Raw genomic sequence first — 17,225 nt, 5'->3', positions numbered from 1 at the left:
GGTTCAATGAGGTCTATGGGGGTCTATGGGGTCTGTTGGGTCTCTGGGGATCTATGGGGGTGAATGGGGGTCTATGGGGCCCATGGGGTGTATGGGATCTATCTTCACAAGGGCTGACAATAGCAGGACGAGGGGAAATGGATCCAAGTGGAAGGAGGGAAGATTTGGGTTGGATGTTAGGGGGAAGTTCTTTACAAGGAGAGGCGTTGGGCCCTGGAACGGGCTGCCCAGGGAGGTGGTGGATGCCCCGTCCTTGGACGTGTTCAAGGCCAGGTTGGACAGGGTCCTGGGCAACCTGATCTACATGTGGATGTTGGGTGGCCCTGCTGGGCAGGGGGTTGGAACTACGTGATCCTTGGGGTCCCTTCCAACCCGGGTGATTCTGTGATTCTGTGAGCTGCTGCTTCTTGTCCCAGGTCGCGGCCGAACGGTGGGTTTGTGCTCTGTGCTCCTCAGCCTGGTGCTGCCGTACCCCTAAGGAAGGGCAGGGCCCAGCGCTGCTGCCACGACCCAGAGCTCTGTGAGGAGCTCCTGTGACATCTCTCCCTCTTTTGCAGGTGAACGAGGATTGCTGGCAGCCCGCAGGCCGCAGTGGTGAAGCATGCGCTGTGCTGCCCTGCGCTGCCCTGTGCTGCCACGCTCCTGAGCCGCAGCGCAGCGCAGCTCCAGCCGCCTCTCAGCACAGGTAGGCGCTCCTGGAACGCAGCTTTGGCCCACCAATAAAACGCTGCCCCATGTTGGCTTCTCATCTTTTGGTCCAAGTTCGGTTCGTATCCAAAATCCTCGTTGCAAATGGGAGCAGAAAGCAGAGGGCGGCGCTGCTGGAGTGGTGGTTGTCCCCTGCAGGTGCCGCTGTGCCGTGCTGTGCTGAGCAGTGAGTGCTGGAGCTTTTGCCTCTGCGTAACCTGGGCTCAGGGAGCCCAAATTGGGGCTCTTGCTCTTTCTTGCGAGCTGTTTTGCAGCTGTTGTGCGGAGGTGAAGGCTTACAGTTGCCACTGCTGTCCTTCCTGGGCCCTTCTGCCCTTGTTTTACACATCATGTTGTTTCAGGCTTGGTGTGAATGTGGGGTTGGCACTGATGTGCAGGCATGGCTTCAGCGCTCGCTGCAACGCTGGTTTTTGTGTCCAACGTCCCAGGTCTCACCTGGAGCCAACGGCAAAGAGGGGAGGGCAGCGATGCTGCATTTTTGTTGGCCTTTGGTAACTTTTTGTGATGGATTTCTGTGCGTGTTTGCAAGCAGCGCCTTTAGAACAGAGTGTGGAGAGGAAAAGCACCTTCAGCTCGGATGTGAGGGGGGGGGGAGGTGGCGGACAGGTTGTGGCTTCCTTTCATGGCAGCTCCTGCACACAGTGGTCATTCGGAGCTGCATGATGGAATCTCCAGGGCTGGATCCTCACTGCCAGCAGAGCCACATCTGTGGTCCTCCGCAGCCCTGGGACGGTGACCCCCAGCCCACGTTGGTGCCTGACTGCTCTACAGGAGAACCAGCTGCTCTGATCTCCAACCTGAGCATCTCCCTGTGTGAGGCCAACTCACAGCCCTGCAGGCGTTGGAGGCCAGGCTGGATGTGGCTCTGCTGGTTGGGGGACCCTGCACACAGCAGGGGGTTGCAGTGAGGTGAGCGCTGTGGGCCTTTGCAACCCAGGCCGTTCTGTGATTCTGTGGGTCTCTATGCAACCCTACGGGGGATCTGTGGGTCCCTGTGAGTCTGTGTGAGTCTCCATAGGGATCTGTGTGTCTCTATTGATCCCTTGGGGTCTCTGTGGGTGTCTGTGGGTCTCTATGGGGATCTACGTGTCCCTGTGTGTCCCTGGTGACCCCGCACACAGCAGGGTTGGAACGAGATGAGCACTGCGGCCCTTTGCAACCCGGGCCATTCCGTGATTCCACAAACTCCATTTCGGCTCTGCTTCCAGACGGAGCTGTCGCTGTGCTTTGCCCCAGTGGCTGCAGTTTGTCGCAGCCCCAGCGCTGCTCCGGGCTCCTTCCTGCCCGGCCTCTCCTTGCTAAACAGACCCCAGCTGAGCGCGGGGCAGCGCCGCACGTGGCGCAGAGTTCGGCTTCTCGTCGGCCCTTCGTACAACGTTCAGAAGTTGGCCGCGGCCGTGCGGGAGATGAGGGGCGCCGCGCTTGCCGTGGTTCGTCGGTGCGCCCAGCCGTCACGGTGGGCTCCCCTCGCCCAGCCGGGACCCCGCTGCCGGTGGGCGCCGCCGTCGGCCGGGCTTCGGAGCTGCGCGAGCTGCGGGGCGCCGGGGGAGCGGCACAGCTTGTCCGCAACCCCACGCCTCGCCGCCGGAGCGATGGCTTCGCTCGCAGAGCGGAGGGTGCGCGGCTTTGCGGCCGGGGTTCGCCCCGCGCGCTGCAGCGGCGGCCCGGCCGGCGGCGTTAGGACCCAGCGGGCCGCGCTGCGGCGCTGAGTGGGAGCGCAGTACGCAGCTCCGTCAGCTGGGCTGGATTCCTGCGGCCCCGTGTCGGAGCATCCTCTGCCGGAACGCGGCTCTGCCCTCTCGCTGCCGCCCGGCTGAACGCCGCCGGGCCCGAGGAGATCGGCCGCAGCCCGAGAGCCCGCGCCGTGCCGCTGCCAGCCATGAGCCGAGCCGCTACCGAGGAATAATAAACACCTCGTCGGGATAAAGGGCGACGGCGGCATGGCCCAGAGCAAGAGGCACCCGCACGGCCGGGTGAGTCGGGGGAGGGAACTTAGGGACAAACTCCTGGCTGCGCTGCGGGAGCCGCAGTGCCGGAGGAGCGAGCTGCTGGGCTGCCGTGCTGCTGTGCTGGGCTGCGCCCTGAGCCTGGTGCCCCCGCGGCCGGCAGCGCCTGCGAGGATGCTGGAGTGGCTGAACGGTGCCGCCCGCTGCGTCCGTTGGCGTTAAATGAGTCTTTCTGTGCTGGTAATTATCAGGGCGATGCGCAGAGCCGTCAGCGAGCTCCGCGTGGCGGAACGGCTGGGCACAAAGGTTCCGCCTTGTTTTCCTTCCTGCGTCGCTGTTTTTCTCCTCTGTGCCGATCTCCCGGGCTGCGTGGCGAGGCGCTGAGCTCCCGAATGCCTGCAGGCCTCCGCCGGGCTCCGCTGTGCCACGCTGAGCCCAGTGCGGGCAGCACGGCACGGGCCAGTCCTGGTGCTGCGGTCCGGCCCCAGCTGGGCCTCCATCGTGCTGCACTGCCGCCGCGTCCCAGTGCCTGGGCTGAGCAGCGGGGCTGCAGGCTCTGCTGAGCGCCAGGTGAGCGGGAGGCGAAGGCCGTGTGTGGCAGCTGATGCTCCGAGGCCAGGAAGCTGCCTTCGCCTGCGCTGCCGCGGGCTGGGAAGGTGAGCTCCCAGCGATGGGTGCCGCTCGGCCCCGCAGGTTTGTCACCACCCAACGTCCCCGTGTTGCCGGGCAGCGGGGTGAGGAGGTGACGTTTCGGACCAAGGTTGCCGGCTCTGCCCTGAGAGCAGTGCTGGGTGCTGCCTGCGGAGCGCAGCTCTGTCCCCTGTGATTTGCTCTGGTCGCGGCTGGGAATGGGCAGCGTGGGGCCGTCCGCCCCGTGCCACGTGCAGCTCTGTGCCCTGGCGCAGCGGGGCTGAGCGCGAGCACTTCCCTGTGGTCCGTTCCCTCTTGTGACGGCCTTGGGTCACACCTTGCTCTGAGGCCAGTGGCGTTTTAACCCACAGCTGTGCCTCTCGTCACAGGAGCGCAGCCTCCTGCCCAGAGCTTCGGATCTGTGCTGCGAGCGACGCTTTGAGGCGCAGTCACTGCGTTGGCGCTGCGGGGCTCCTGGGGGTGCTGCAAACTGCTGCACAGGAGAAAAAGCCTCAGGGTGAGGGGACGGAGCCCTGGGGTGCGCTGGGTGCGGGGTGTCCTCCTCTGGAGGTGCTCAGAACCAGCTGGGTGTTGTGGGCAGCGCGTGCTGGGCTGCAGGGTCCAACCTGCCCCACTCTGCTGGGTCCCCAATGCTGGGCAGCCCAGCACTGCGGTTCTGCTGGGACAGAGCACTGATAACACAGCTCGAGTCCCTTGGAATGACATCTGTTCTCCAGGGGCTGCTAACGAGCATCTTTCAAAAGGCAGCGGTTTGTAAGTCCAGGCCGTTCTCTGGATGGGGTAAAAGCGAGGAAGCGGCGTGTTGCTGAGAGGCAGCGTTTGGGGCAGCGCCGCTGCTCTTCCTGTTGCCCCATGTCCCAGCCAGGGGTCCCTCCTGGCCTCCCCTGAGGGCACGAGGTGTCCCTGGGTTTCGCCTTGCGCCACTTGGCTCCGCTGTTGTGCGAGGCTCTGCTGGAGCTGCCTCAGCCCTGCGCTCCCCATCCTCTTCCATCGCACAGCTGGAGGGGCTGCCAGGGACCTCCGCAGCTCCCCCGGTCCCACCGCCGCTCCGTTCCCCACACAAAGAGTCCCTTTAGGTGCCTGCAGAAAGGAGACCCCGCAGCCCCCTGTGCTCCGTGCCCCCTCAGCACGGCGCTTCCAGCTCCCCGGCCTGCAGCCCCTGCCCGCCGCCCTGCAGAGCCCGGCCCCAGCCCTCTGTGCCTCCCCTCCGCTCGGTGCTGCACGGCTGGGGCAGGCAGCTTCCTGTCGGGCTGCTTTTTCTTTTTCTGACCAAACCTGAGTTGGTAGATTGACGAAATTACGGCGCTTTTGTGTTGGAGACTGAAAATACGCAGCTCTCCTTTTGTCGGGCTTAATTGCGCTCCGTTTTTCGGCACCGATCATAGATGTGAGAGAGATGTTAACTCGTCTGCTTGGGTGCGTGCCCATGTGTTATTAATTGGCTGCTGCCTTAATTATAGCATCTAATGGCTCAGGTGGAGAATGAGCCGTGAGACTGAGGGTGTGAGGCCAGGAAGGGGATGGGGACAGAAGGTTCTGTAGGAGGTGCTGTGGTGCCTGGGGTGGATCTGCAGGTGGACTGCACTGTGGGGCAGGCTCTGCCCGTGTGGGGCTGGGCTGGGGGAGAGCAGAGGAGCTGCGAGGGGGCTGCTGCCAGCACCACAGCTCTGAGAGTCTGATCTCTGAGGATCAGAGAACCATGGAACCATGGCGTGGTTGGGCTGGAAGGGACCTTAAGGATCAGAGAACCATGGAACCAGTTCATGGTTGGGCTGGAATGGACATTAAGGGTCAGAGAACCATGAAACCAGTTCATGGTTGGGTTGGAATGGACATTAAGGATCAGAGAACTATGGAACCATGGCGTGGTTGGGCTGGAAGGGACCTTAAGGATCAGAGAACCGTGGAACCAGTTCATGGTTGGGCTGGAAGGAACCTTAAGGATCAGAGAACCATGGAACCAGTTCATGGTTGGGCTGGAATGGACATTAAGGGTCAGAGAACCATGAAACCAGTTCATGGTTGGGTTGGAATGGACATTAAGGATCAGAGAACCGTGGAACCAGTTCATGGTTGGGTTGGAATGGACCTTAAGGATCAGAGAACTGTGGAACCAGTTCATGGTTGGGCTGGAATGGACATTAAGGATCAGAGAACCATGGAACCAGTTCCTGGTTGGGTTGGAATGGACATTAAGGGTCAGAGAACCATGGAACCAGTTCATGGTTGGGCTGGAATGGACATTAAGGATCAGAGAACCATGGAACCAGTTCCTGGTTGGGTTGGAATGGACATTAAGGGTCAGAGAACCATGGAACCAGTTCATGGTTGGGCTGGAATGGACATTAAGGGTCAGAGAACCATGGAACCAGTTCATGGTTGGGCTGGAATGGACATTAAGGATCAGAGAACCGTGGAACCAGTTCATGGTTGGGTTGGAATGGACATTAAGGATCAGAGAACCGTGGAACCAGTTCATGGTTGGGCTGGAATGGACATTAAGGATCAGAGAACTGTGGAACCAGTTCATGGTTGGGTTGCAATGGACATTAAGAGTCAGAGAACCATGGAACCAGTTCCTGGTTGGGTTGGAATGGACATTAAGGATCAGAGAACCGTGGAACCAGTTCCTGGTTGGGTTGGAATGGACATTAAGGATCAGAGAACCGTGGAACCAGTTCCTGGTTGGGTTGCAATGGACATTAAGGGTCAGAGAACCACAGAAGCATGGCACGGTTGGTTGTAAGGGACCTTAATGATCAAAAACTGTAGAACCAGTTCCTGGTTGCTCTGGAAGGAGCCCCCCAACCCCAGACCTTCTGCATGCTGGGTGCCCCTGCGGCTCAGGGCCCATCCACGGCCTCGGTAGCACCAGGGATGGGGCACCCACAGCTCCAGGCAGTGCCAGGGCCTCACCATGAAGCATTTCCTCCTCACATCTGCCCCACACCTCGGGCAGTCAGGTGTGGTGGGAGAGCTGCTTTCCTGCAGGGCTGTCCTGCAGCCTCTGTGCCCTGTTCTGCAGGGCTGTCCTGCAGCCTCTCTGCCCTGTTTTGCAGGGTTGTCCTGCAGCCTCTCTCCCCTGTTCTGTAGGGCTGTCCTGCAGCCTCTGTGCCCTGTTCTGCAGGGCTGTCCTGCAGCCTCTGTGCCCTGTTCTGCAGGGCTGTCCTGCAGCCTCTGTGCCCTGTTTTGCAGGGCTGTCCTGCAGCCTCTGTGCCCTGTTTTGCAGGGCTGTCCTGCAGCCTCTCTCCCCTGTTCTGTAGGGCTGTCCTGCAGCCTCTGTGCCCTGTTCTGCTGTTTTTCAGCTCCTCTCACGCTCTCCCCGCGCAGCAGAGCTGCAGCACCCCGTCTCCGTTCCGAAGGAAAGTGCTGGAACCCTGGCGATGCATCTTTGGAAGGGAGCAGTACCTGAGCTGGCAGTTGTTTCAGACGGCTCGAGAGATCTGCAGTAGATTTGCATAACGCTGTGCTTTGCTCTGGTGGTGCAGATGATTTCGGCTGTGTTTGAGCTGCAGAGGGCCCTGTGCTGAGTGCCTTTCAAGAGCTGGGTTTGTGCAGAGGCGATCGGCACAGCAGCGCCTCAGCAACTACGAGGGGTAGTCAGCGTAGCTGTGTGGCAAAGCAGGCTTAATCTCATCTGATTTCCTCAGGCAGGAGGGGGAGAAGATCCCGATGCGTGTCTGCTCCCCCCTTCCCTGAATTGCACTTAATGTGAGCGATTGCTATTGGAAGTGACACCGAGGGTCTCAAGCTCCGACTGAGCTGCTCTCTTATCCGTGCTCTGAAGATGGTCAGCATCGTTCATAACCTGGTCAATAAGGCACAGACTCGCAGCCACGTCTGCTGCCGAGCTCATCTTGTGCCACAGCTGCCCCGCAGTCCTCCAAAGCCTCCCCAAACAGGGGCTGTGTGCTGGCGTGCTGCTGTGTGCTGAGCAGCAGGCAGCGCTCCTGCTGCCTGGCTCCTGGGGCAGCTGCAGCAGAAGGAAGGACGTCCCACAGCCCCTGGCCCTCCTCCATGCCTTTCCCCCTGTTCCCACCCCCATAGGTAATGCTGCCTTTCCCTCTGCCCGCAGGCATCCAGCGCCGGCCCCAGGATGAGCACGGAAACGAGCGGCAAACCCCTGAAGGTGGGCTCCAGGGTGGAGGTCATCGGGAAGGGGCACCGTGGGACCGTAGCCTACGTCGGGGCCACCCTGTTTGCCACGGGCAAATGGGTCGGGGTCATCTTGGACGAAGCCAAGGGCAAGAATGACGGCACCGTGCAGGGCAGGAAATACTTCACCTGCGAGGAGAACCATGGCATCTTCGTGCGGCAGTCACAGGTACTCGTCACTCTGCGATGGCCTCTGCCTGCTGGGCTCGGGGGCTGCCCGGCCCCACACAGGAACGTGGCTCTGCACCCGGTGCTGGGGGAGGAAATGCCCGTCCTTCACCCCCAGCCTCTGGGCCTGCACAGAACACGGAGTGCTTTGAGCTGGGAGGGACCCTAAGGGCCATCTGGTCCCACTGCCTGCAGCGAGGGACACCCGCAGCTCCAGCAGCGCTCAGGGCCGCATCCCCTGACGCCTGGCTCTGCAGCGCCGCTGCCTCTCTGTGCAGCCAGTGCCTTGCCACCCCACTGTAAAAGACTTTCCTTACACCCAGCCTGAGTCTATTCCAGTCTGAAACCATTTCCCCCCGTCCTATCGTACAGACCCTGCTCTGGAGTCTGTCCCCTCCCTTCTCACGACCTCTTTAGATATTGAAGGCTGCTCCCAGCTCTCCCTGGGGCCTTTTCCTCTCCAGCTGGTAACTCCAGTTCTCAGCCTCTCTTTGTTTTCCATCCGTCGGATCATTCTTGTGGCCCTCCTCTGGACTCACTCCATCAGGTCTGTGTCTTTCCTGTGCTGAGGACCCCACATCCATACATGGTGCTTTGGGTGAGGCCTCCCAGTGCAGAGCAGAGAGGCAAACCCCCTCCCCGACCCGCAGGCCATGCTGCTTTGGATGCAGCCCTGGGCACAGTTGGCTTCAGGGCAGTGAGGGTGCACTGCTGCCTCCTGTCCAGCTGCCATCCACCAATACCCCAGGTCCATCTCAGCACACCAAACTCCGTCCCCGCAATCCCCAGCTTGCCCTGACCCCCTGGCAGGGGTTGCCTTGACCCAGGTGCAGCCCTTGCACTCGGCTTTGCTGGATCTCATGAGGTTCCCCGCTCAGCTTCAATGAGCTTCAGCTCCAATGACATGCAGTCCCTGGGGTGCCCACTGCCCCAGAATCACAGAATCACAGAATCACAGAATTGTAGGGGTTGGAATGGAGCTCCAGAGATCATTGAGTCCAACCCCCTGCCAAAGCAGGTTCCCTACAGCAGGTCGCACAGGTCAGCATCCAGGCAGGTCTTGAACATCTCCAGAGCAGGAGACTCCACCACCTCCCTGTGCAGCCTGTTCCAGTGCTCCGTCACCTCACTGTACAGAAGTTCTTGCGCACATTGGTGCACAACTTCCTATGCTGCAGTTTCCGGCCGTTTCCCCTCGTCCTGTCTCCACTCCCCACTGAAAACAGTCCGGCCTCGCCATTCTGCCCCCCACACCTTAGATATTTATAGACCTGGATCAGGTCCCCTCTCAGTCTTCTCTTCTCAAGGCTGAACAGACACAGCTCACTCAGCCTTTCCTCATAGCAGAGATGCTCCAGGCCCTTCACCATTTTTGCGGCCCTCCACTGGACTCTTCCCAAGAGATCCCTGTCTGTTTTGTACTGGGGAGCCCAGAACTGGACGCAGTGCTCCAGATGAGGCCTCACCAGGGCAGAGCAGAGGGGGAGGATCACCTCCCTCCACCTGCTGGCCACACTCTGTGCAATGCAGCCCAGGATGCCATTGGCCTTTTTGGCTACAAGGGCACACTGCTGGCTCATGGCCAACCTGTCGTCCACCAGGACACCCAGGTCCCTTTCCGCAGAGCTCCCCTCCAGCAGCTCATCCCCCAACCTGTACTGGTGCATGCCATTATTCCTCCCCAGATGCAAGACTCTACACTTGCTTTTGTTAAACCTCATCCAGTTTTTTTCTGCCCAGCTCTTCAGCCTATCCAGGTCTTGCTGAATGGCAACACAGCCTTCAGGCGTGTCAGCCAATCCTCCCAACTTTGTATCATCAGCAAACTTGCTGAGGGTGGCCATTATCCCCTCATCAAGGTCATTGATGAAGATGTTGAACAAAACATTGCCCCCCGAGCTTGGCTCACCCACAGACTGCTGGGGTGCCTTTGGTCCCACCGCCAGTGCCACGATGAAGATATTGAAGAGCACCGGTCCCAGCGCTGAGCCCTGAGGGACACCGCTGTCACCCATCTCCATCTGCACGCCGAGCCATTGAGCACCACCCTGGGAGTACACCACCTCTGTAATGCACAGTACCAGCCTGCCTGCTGCACGCTGCCCCTGAGCTGCCAGGGCTGGGTGCCTGGAAATCGGTCAGAGAACTCCCCCTAAGCGCTGCTCACCTTACAGTAAAAGCGATCCACCAGTTGGGTTGAGCTGCTGAGCTTTTGCTGTCCGTGTGCCGTGGGCAGGAGCTTCACCACGTGCTGTGTGCAGGCAGCTCTCCTCCATCACCATTTCCGGCAGCACCACGAGGTGACGTCGCTCCTCAGCGCCGTGCTGTGGCACAGAGGGCTGTGGGGAGCCCTGGAGCGGTGCCACCTCCCCCGTCCTCCTGCTGTCCCCGTAACACAGACATGGATGAGGCCTCGTGGCGTTCCAGGTCTTCTGATTTACAGTTAGGTTTCATCTCCAGAAATGCGCCGCTGGGGGAACCTCAGGGGTGCTGCTCAGCTGCGTCGTCATCGTGTGGCCGTGCAAAATGGTGCCTCACGAGGTGGCTCAGCTGATGGTGCCTGAGTTTGAAGCACGCTCGCAGCGCGGCCGTGAGGGAAGCCTTTCGCTTTTCCCATTGTGGGCACTGCGGTTTCAGTGTGTTCAGCACTGGTGGGGCTGCTGTGATTCCTGTGCCGCCATCTCCGTCCTTCTGTCCGTTTGGGAGCACACAGAATCACTGAATCACAAGGTTGGAAACGACCTGCAAGGTCATCCAGTCCAACCCCCCTCCCATTCCTATCAGTGCCACAAGCACTAAGCTATCTCTCATAGCTCCCATCCAGGCGCCTCTTGAACACCACCAGGGACGGCGACACCACCTCCCTGTGCAGCCATTGCAGTGCCTGACCACCCTCTGAGAGAAAAAGTTTCTCCTAATATCCAACCTAAACCTCCTCTGGTACAACTTCTGGCCGTTTCCTCGGGTCCTACTATTTGCCTGGGAGAAGAGGCCAGAGCCTTTTGCACCACAGCCTCCCTTCAGGAGGTTGTAGAGTGCAGTGAGGTCTCCCCTGAGCTCCTCTTCTCCACACTGAACAATCCCAGCTCCTCATCAGCCCTGTGCTCCAGACCCCTCCCCATTTCATTGCCCTTCTCTGCACACGCTCCAGGGCCTCAATGTCTTTCCTGCAGTGAGGAGCCCAAACTGAATGCAGCACTCGAGGTGCGGCCTCACCAGTGCTGAGTACAGGGGATGCTCACCTCCCTGCTCCTGCTGGCCACACCATTTCTAATGCAGGCCAGGATGCCGCTGGCCCTCTTGGCCACCTGGGCACACTGTGGGCTCGTGTTCAGCCCAGCACCAACCAACACCCCCAGCTCTCTTTCCTCTTCACAATCATCCTATCTCTCATCCCCCAGCCTGTAACGCTGCATGGGGTTATTGTGGCCAAAGTGCAGGACCCGACACCTGGCCTTGTTAAACCTCATCCCATTCATCTCAGCCCAGCCATCCAGCTTATCTAGATCCCTCTGCAGGGCCTCCCTGCCCTCAGGCAGATCCACACCACCTCCCAACTTGGTGTCATCTGCAAACTTACTCAGGGTGCCCTCAATCCCTTCATCTCAGTCGTCAATGAAGACATTAAACAGGATGGGCCCAGCACCGACCCCTGGGGGACACCACTTGTAACAGGCCTCCAGCTGGACTTCACTGCATTGTCCACCACCCATTGAGCACGGCCCTCAGCCAGTTCCTTATCCAACACAGGGTAAAACTGTCCAAGCCACGGGCAGCCAGTTTCCACAGCTGGACACTGTGTGAGACCGTGTCAAAGGCTGTGCTGAAGTCCAGGTAGATACATCAACTGCCTTTCCCTCATCGACCAGTCTGCTCACCCAGTCGTAGAAGGAGATGAGGTTGGTCAAACACGACCTGCCTCTCATGAACCCCTGCTGGCTGGGCCTGATCCCATGGACAAGCTGTGTGATCTCTCCCAGGAGCGCACTGCTGGCACCGGGGCTCCTTCCCCAGCAACAAACCACAGCTGGCGGCCTGTGGGTGGTTTGCTCTTCCTTCCAGCTCAGACGTGTCTGTGCTTCAGCCTTCGCAGCACAGCCTGCAGCTTCCACTGGGGACCCCAAAGCCCCCCCTGGCTGCCGGTGCTCTGAGACCTCAATGGATTCAGACACAAACCTGCTGCAGAACCGTGCAGCCCGCTGCAGCGCTGAGCGCACGGCGCCCGCCCGCGGCTTTGGCACTCAATGTCATCAACCCTTTTCCAGATCCAGGTGTTTGAAGATGGAGCTGACACCACGTCCCCAGAGACCCCGGAGTCGGCCGCGCTGAAAGTCCCCAAGCGAGGTGAGGCGCCGGGCCTGGGGGCGGCTGGGAGCTGGCTGTGCGGCGCTGGGCGGCTCGGCTGCGGTGCCTTTGGGCCTGCTTCCCAAAGCCTCCCACCTGCAGCCTCCTGCTGGTGCTCGGGGCCGTTGTCCCCTCTGGCCAAGCTTCCCTTCCTCTGAGCCGCTGTTTTTGTTGAGCCATTGTTTGGTGCTGCGTTTGGGGATGCTAGAAAAGAGCTCTGACGGTTTCCCACCCCGGACAGCCTGCGGGCAGCGTGTGCTGACTGAGGGGTTCTGTCTGTTTGGTGAACATAGACTGGTTCCAAGTGGGGTTGCTTCCTTTGGTTTTTTTTCCCCCTCTCATGGCTTCTGGAAACTGAAATTTCCCTTTGCTTGGCAAATAAAGCCACTGTTCAGCTCAGGGTTGGAGGAGCCCCCCAGGATCCGCATCCCACTGTGCCCACTGCCCCAGGTGCCACCTCTCCACAGCTCTGGGGCTCCTCCCAGCTCGGTGATCCCCCGCTCCCTGGTGCTTCAACCCCCTCTTTCCAAAATGAAATTGCTCCTAATCTCCCAGCCGAGCCCCCCAGCACAACGTGAGGCTGTTATTGAGCCCCACGGCAGCAGGGGTTGGTGATGGGTTGGAAATGGAAATGTATATAATATGCACCTGTACAATCTTTTCACTCTGGGATCAGACTTCCCAGGTAAAAGCGCAGTTTTTCTTACTCCCAGTTGGTATTCAGCACCCAGTACAAGGAATTTCCCCACTTCTCCTTAGGTCTGCACACTGTGAGTCTGTAGGGAGGAGTTGGCACTGGCCTGTATCAGGGATGGCACTCCTCTGGGAAGAGCTGCCAGCCTGGGTTGTTGTCACTGCAGGCAGTGCTGCTGCCCCCTCCTGCAGCCACCTGCTTCCATCCTCACCCCTGATTCAATAACGCCGTGTGGATGGAGCTGTGCTGCCCAGCACTCTGCAGCAGTGCTGCTCTCAGCCCTCAGTGCTGCAGCACGGAGCGGTGGGTGATGGGGATGGTGGCAGGCAGGAGGTGGAGGCAGGAGGAGGAGGCAGGAGGAGGAGGCAGGAGGTGGAGGCAGGAGGTGGAGGCTGGAGGAGGAGGCAGGAGGTGGAGGCAGGAGGTGGAGGCAGGAGGAGGCAGGCAGGAGGAGGAGGCAGGAGGAGGAGGCAGGAGGTGGAGGCAGGAGGAGGAGGCAGGAGGTGGAGGCAGGAGGTGGAGGCAGGAGGAGGAGGCAGGAGGTGGAGGCAGGAGGTGGAGGCAGGAGGTGGAGGCAGGAAGAGCCATGCAGGAGGTGCCGGTGCTTGCAGGAGTTGCCATGGAAATGGCAGCGCCGTTGCTGCAGCTCTGCAGTACCTGTGCAGGTTGCCTGGCCCTGCATGCAGCTCTGTGCCCGCCGAGCAGCTGCACTGCAGCAGGGCTGGGACTGGGCAGCCCACTGCAGGCACCTCTCCATGCTCACACGGCAGCAGGAGCTGCACACAGCGCTGGTGCAGAGAGCAGCAATGCTGAGCGCAGGGATGTGGCCTCCTGGGGGCTGCAGAGCTCCATTCCAGCTGGCATCCTGTCCTGTCAGCACCTGGAGGGGGGGCGTTGGGCAGCAGACGTCTTCACAGCTCTTCTGCGCTGTGGATTTGCTGCCTGGCAGGTGGGAGCTGGCTCTGCTCAGTGTGTGTGGCTCTGGTTGTCCTGGGGCAGAGCTGTGCTGTGGTTCATCCCGCAGCCCAGAGGTCGGTGTGCTGCTTTGCTGTGCGCTCCCAGAGGCCACGCTGCAGGGCCTGGCACTCCCTGAGCTGTGTTGCCACTGTGGCTTTTCCCCCAGGCGGTGCCTGCAGCTCTGCTGGGAGTCCCTCTGCCTCCACACCTTTGCCCCATCGCAGCCCCATTTCCTGCTTTATTTATCCACAGCTCCTCGCTCTCTGCTTCAACCTGCCACAAACACGTGCTGGGTCCTTTCTGTGTACAGAAACCGGCTCCTCTGGGCCAACGCTGACAGATTTGTTTCTCTTTCCCTTTGCAGATTCCCTGGACGCCGCCAAAGGCAGCAAACTGGTGAGTGCTGACTGACCCCACGCTGTGAGCCGCTGCCTCCGGCTCCTTGCGCAGCACGGGGCAGTGGAGAGGCAGATCTGCACGTTCCATTCATCTGGGTTTACTTTCATGACCATCTGTCACCTCTGTGAGAGCTCCAGGAGCAGCAGGCAGATGCACCCCCACAAAACCTGCTGGAAGGGCAGCTTTCCTCCTGCCTCCCTCTTTTTGGCCTTTTGCAGCACCGAGCCGCGCTCACTGTAGTGAGAATGCCAGCGGCAGAGTGCGCTTCTCAAACCCCTGAGAAGCGAGGTGCCAAGCAAAGAGTTTTGGTTAATGACAAGGAACCAGTCAGGTGCAGAGAAGCAGATTCCCAGCGCCGTTGTCTGCGCTGCTCTCACTGGTCCAAGCTCAGCAGCACTGCTGCACGCACAGCCCGTGTGCTTTGTGCCTGTGCTCCTTAAAGACAGGGAAAACAAACAGCCACCCCTGCGGGAGCAGTGTGGCCTTGGAGGAGCTGAAAGCAGCTCACTGCTGTGCGCGTGGGGCTCGCGGAGGAACCTGCATGTGCTTCTGGATGTCGTGGTCAGGAATCCCAGCGCTTGAGGCGTTGTGGCTGGGTTGCATCCGTGGCTGCCGCATCTCAGGGCAGCAGGAATCGGAGTGGGTCCCCATCTTGATGCTCACTGCTCTGAGCCCCATGGGTTCCAGGAGCATGGGGTGGGGGAACCCCTTCCTGCCTTCCATTGAGGGCTGGGGGCATTTCATTTCACAGGGTGCCGAGCGCCGCTTGGCCTCCTGCTGCCGTGTCAGCATCCGCCTGTTGGCTGCAGCCTCTGTGCTGGTGGCCCCTCGTTGCCCCGTGTTCCCCACTTGTGATGTGAGGCATCTCAGTTTCTGGCTTCAGCTGTGCACTGCACTGAACACACAGCTGGAGGAACGGGAGGATGGGGCTCCGGGGCTCTGCGCTGTGGGGCCGTGGCCGCTGCCCCCTGACGGCTCCCTTACCTTCCTGAGGCTCTGATAGTGAATTAGGGTTGGTGCTGCCACACTGCTCCTCCTGGAGCCGCTTGGCGCTGCTGCTCTGGGGATGCTGTTGGTGTTGCACCCCCTGACGGCAGCCTCTCTGCCCCAATGGCCCTTCACACCACATCCCTGACAGCAGCTCTGGTTCCCGGTGCCTCAGGGCCGCGTTCCCAACCCTGCAGCGCCCAGCCCTGGGCTCACACCGCACAGCCTGCTGACATCTGCACCCTCACGCTGCCCTGCCTGGTGGCACACGGCCCTGCTCCCACCGCCTCCCTACACCCTGAGCTCAGTGCCGTGGCTCCTGGGGCGGCCTGAGTTTGTGCATCCCATGGGATGGGGCCCATAGGAACCATCAGCTGCGACTCGTGGCTCCAGCAGCACTGCTGTCACAGCGTTGTCCCAGCACTCCTTCAGCTGTGGTGACAGAGCCCCATTTCCTAAGAGACTGATGCTAGAGATGGGTGCAGCACAGAAGCTCTGCGGCCCCGGGACTCAGGGCCCCCTGTGCAGGATTGCTCTCCCGCAGTGAAGGTGCAGTGCATGGAGCAGGGGCGGCTTCCTGCTGCTGTCAGGGAAGGGGCATCGCGGCGCAGGATGTGGGCTTTGCTGGGGAGCAGAGGCTTGCTGGAAGAGCCACCAGGCTGGGAGTTCCTGAATGCAGAGCTTAGGGCTGCTTCAACCCACTGCTCCTTGCTGGGGTGAAAGAGTTGGAGTTGCTTCTCTTTTCCTCCTGCCCCGCTTTTCATTGTGGGCGTTCCAGAATTTCCCTTTCGATGGCGAGGAGCAGTGATGTCCGTTGCAGTGGGAGCAGCCGTTCTGTAGGGGAGGGGGGCGCTCCCTGCTGCAGTGAGAGCATTGATCCTTGTGGCTCTGAGTCTGTGGGGTCCAGAGGGTGGGAGTGTGGGCAGCGTGGGGGCTGTGCCAGGGCTCTGTGTGGGCTGGGGACGGAGCTGGGCTGCTGGGGACCCCCAGCCGTGCTGGTGCAGTGCTGGAGGCTGCGGCTGTGCGTTCCTTCCAGCGCGGCCTGAGCCCAAACTGCTGCGTCAGCCCAGTTTGGAAGCCAGGTCAGTGGCACCGGCGTGTGCTGAGGGGTCGAAAGCACGCTCCATTGCCTGCTTTCCTCTGTTAAGGCTCCACACGTTGGTTTAGATCGGTCCGAATGCATTTCTCTTTCTGGTTGTACGTGGCCTTGCAGCCCGGTGAATGCACACCCAGCTCTGATGGCGGCGGTGGCTGAACAGGGAGCGGTTCTTCCTGCCGCCATCCGATACCCTGAGCTCTAACTCTCAACCTTTTATTTCCTCCTCATGCAGCGTGGAGCCAAACCCAAAAAGGTGGTGCGTTTTTGACAGTCTGTGTGTTCCATCCCAGCTGCATGCATCGCCTCGGGTGCATCCCAGCCCTCCCACTCCATCTCCGGCTGCATGTCTGCTCATTGCATGCCCCCCCCCCCCAGCCCAGCGCCTCTCCCCACGCAGGGGAGGTCAGCGTGGTGCCCAGACGTGCAGCCACAGGGCTGCTGCGTGCCTTCCTGGGCCTGCACAGCGCTGCTGTGGGCAATGCGAGGCTGCGCCGCGCTGCAGAGCGGCGGCGATGCGTAGCTGCGCTCCGGTGGGGCGAGAGCTGTTGGGAAGTGGCAAAAGGTGAGAGCTGGGCCGGGAGCCGCGCTGCGGTGAGCTGGGATGGGTCACTGCCACGTGCGGGGCTGCCCTGCTGGGGCTGTGCCTCCCCCAAGGTAAGGACTGCAGCCCACCTGTGTGCAGCGCCCGACACCCGCAGTACCGCCAGGCTCGGCTATGGCTGCATGGGGCGAGGGAGGGACGGGTCATTTCCTACAAGGAGGGGTGGTAGTTCCCTACGGGCTGCTTAGGGGTAGGTTTGTTTGCCATGGAAGGAGGGAAGAGCCAGTTCTCAGGGCTGGGCACAGCCCGGTGCAAGCAGTGGAGCCGTACCTGCGCGGTCCTCTGCCCGGCGGTGACGTCGGCTGCTCCTTTTGTGCTTCCAGCTGCTTTCCCTCAGGTCTGGGACAGGAAGGCATGGCAGGAATGCCCTGCATGCATTCCCTGTGCCTGCAGTCTCAGTTCTTGCCACGCTGGTTTGCGTGCGGCTTGTCCTCACACAGCCGCTCGTGCCTCCGTCGTTGGGAAGACGACCCAGTGCTCCGTGTGGCTGCTTTGTTCCTTTACCTTGCAGCCCCC

At 60.7% G+C, this 17,225-nt stretch overlaps 1 protein-coding gene across 2 annotated transcripts in view; it reads left to right on the top strand.

Moving 5' to 3' along the window:
• The first annotated feature begins 7,386 nt into the window (after window positions 1-7,386).
• Window positions 7,387-17,225, top strand: part of DCTN1 (dynactin subunit 1) — a 39,184-nt gene continuing 29,345 nt past the window's right edge. Inside the window, exons 1-4 of one of the 2 annotated variants that reach the window (XM_079534711.1) lie at window positions 7,387-7,629; window positions 11,894-11,972; window positions 13,988-14,019; window positions 16,341-16,361. In XM_079534711.1, coding sequence (XP_079390837.1) covers window positions 7,402-7,629; window positions 11,894-11,972; window positions 13,988-14,019; window positions 16,341-16,361 — 360 coding nt within the window. In that variant the 5' untranslated portion in view covers window positions 7,387-7,401. The remainder of the gene's footprint in view (window positions 7,630-11,893; window positions 11,973-13,987; window positions 14,020-16,340; window positions 16,362-17,225) is intronic. The other variant, XM_079534712.1, reaches the window with a different exon arrangement.

The sequence above is a fragment of the Tetrao urogallus genome, assembly GCF_951394365.1.
Source record: "Tetrao urogallus genome assembly, chromosome: 4".
NCBI classification, from domain to species: Eukaryota; Metazoa; Chordata; class Aves; order Galliformes; family Phasianidae; genus Tetrao; species Tetrao urogallus.
The sequence above is the reverse complement of the archived record's forward strand: the minus strand, read 5'-3'. Positions and strand labels throughout refer to the sequence as shown.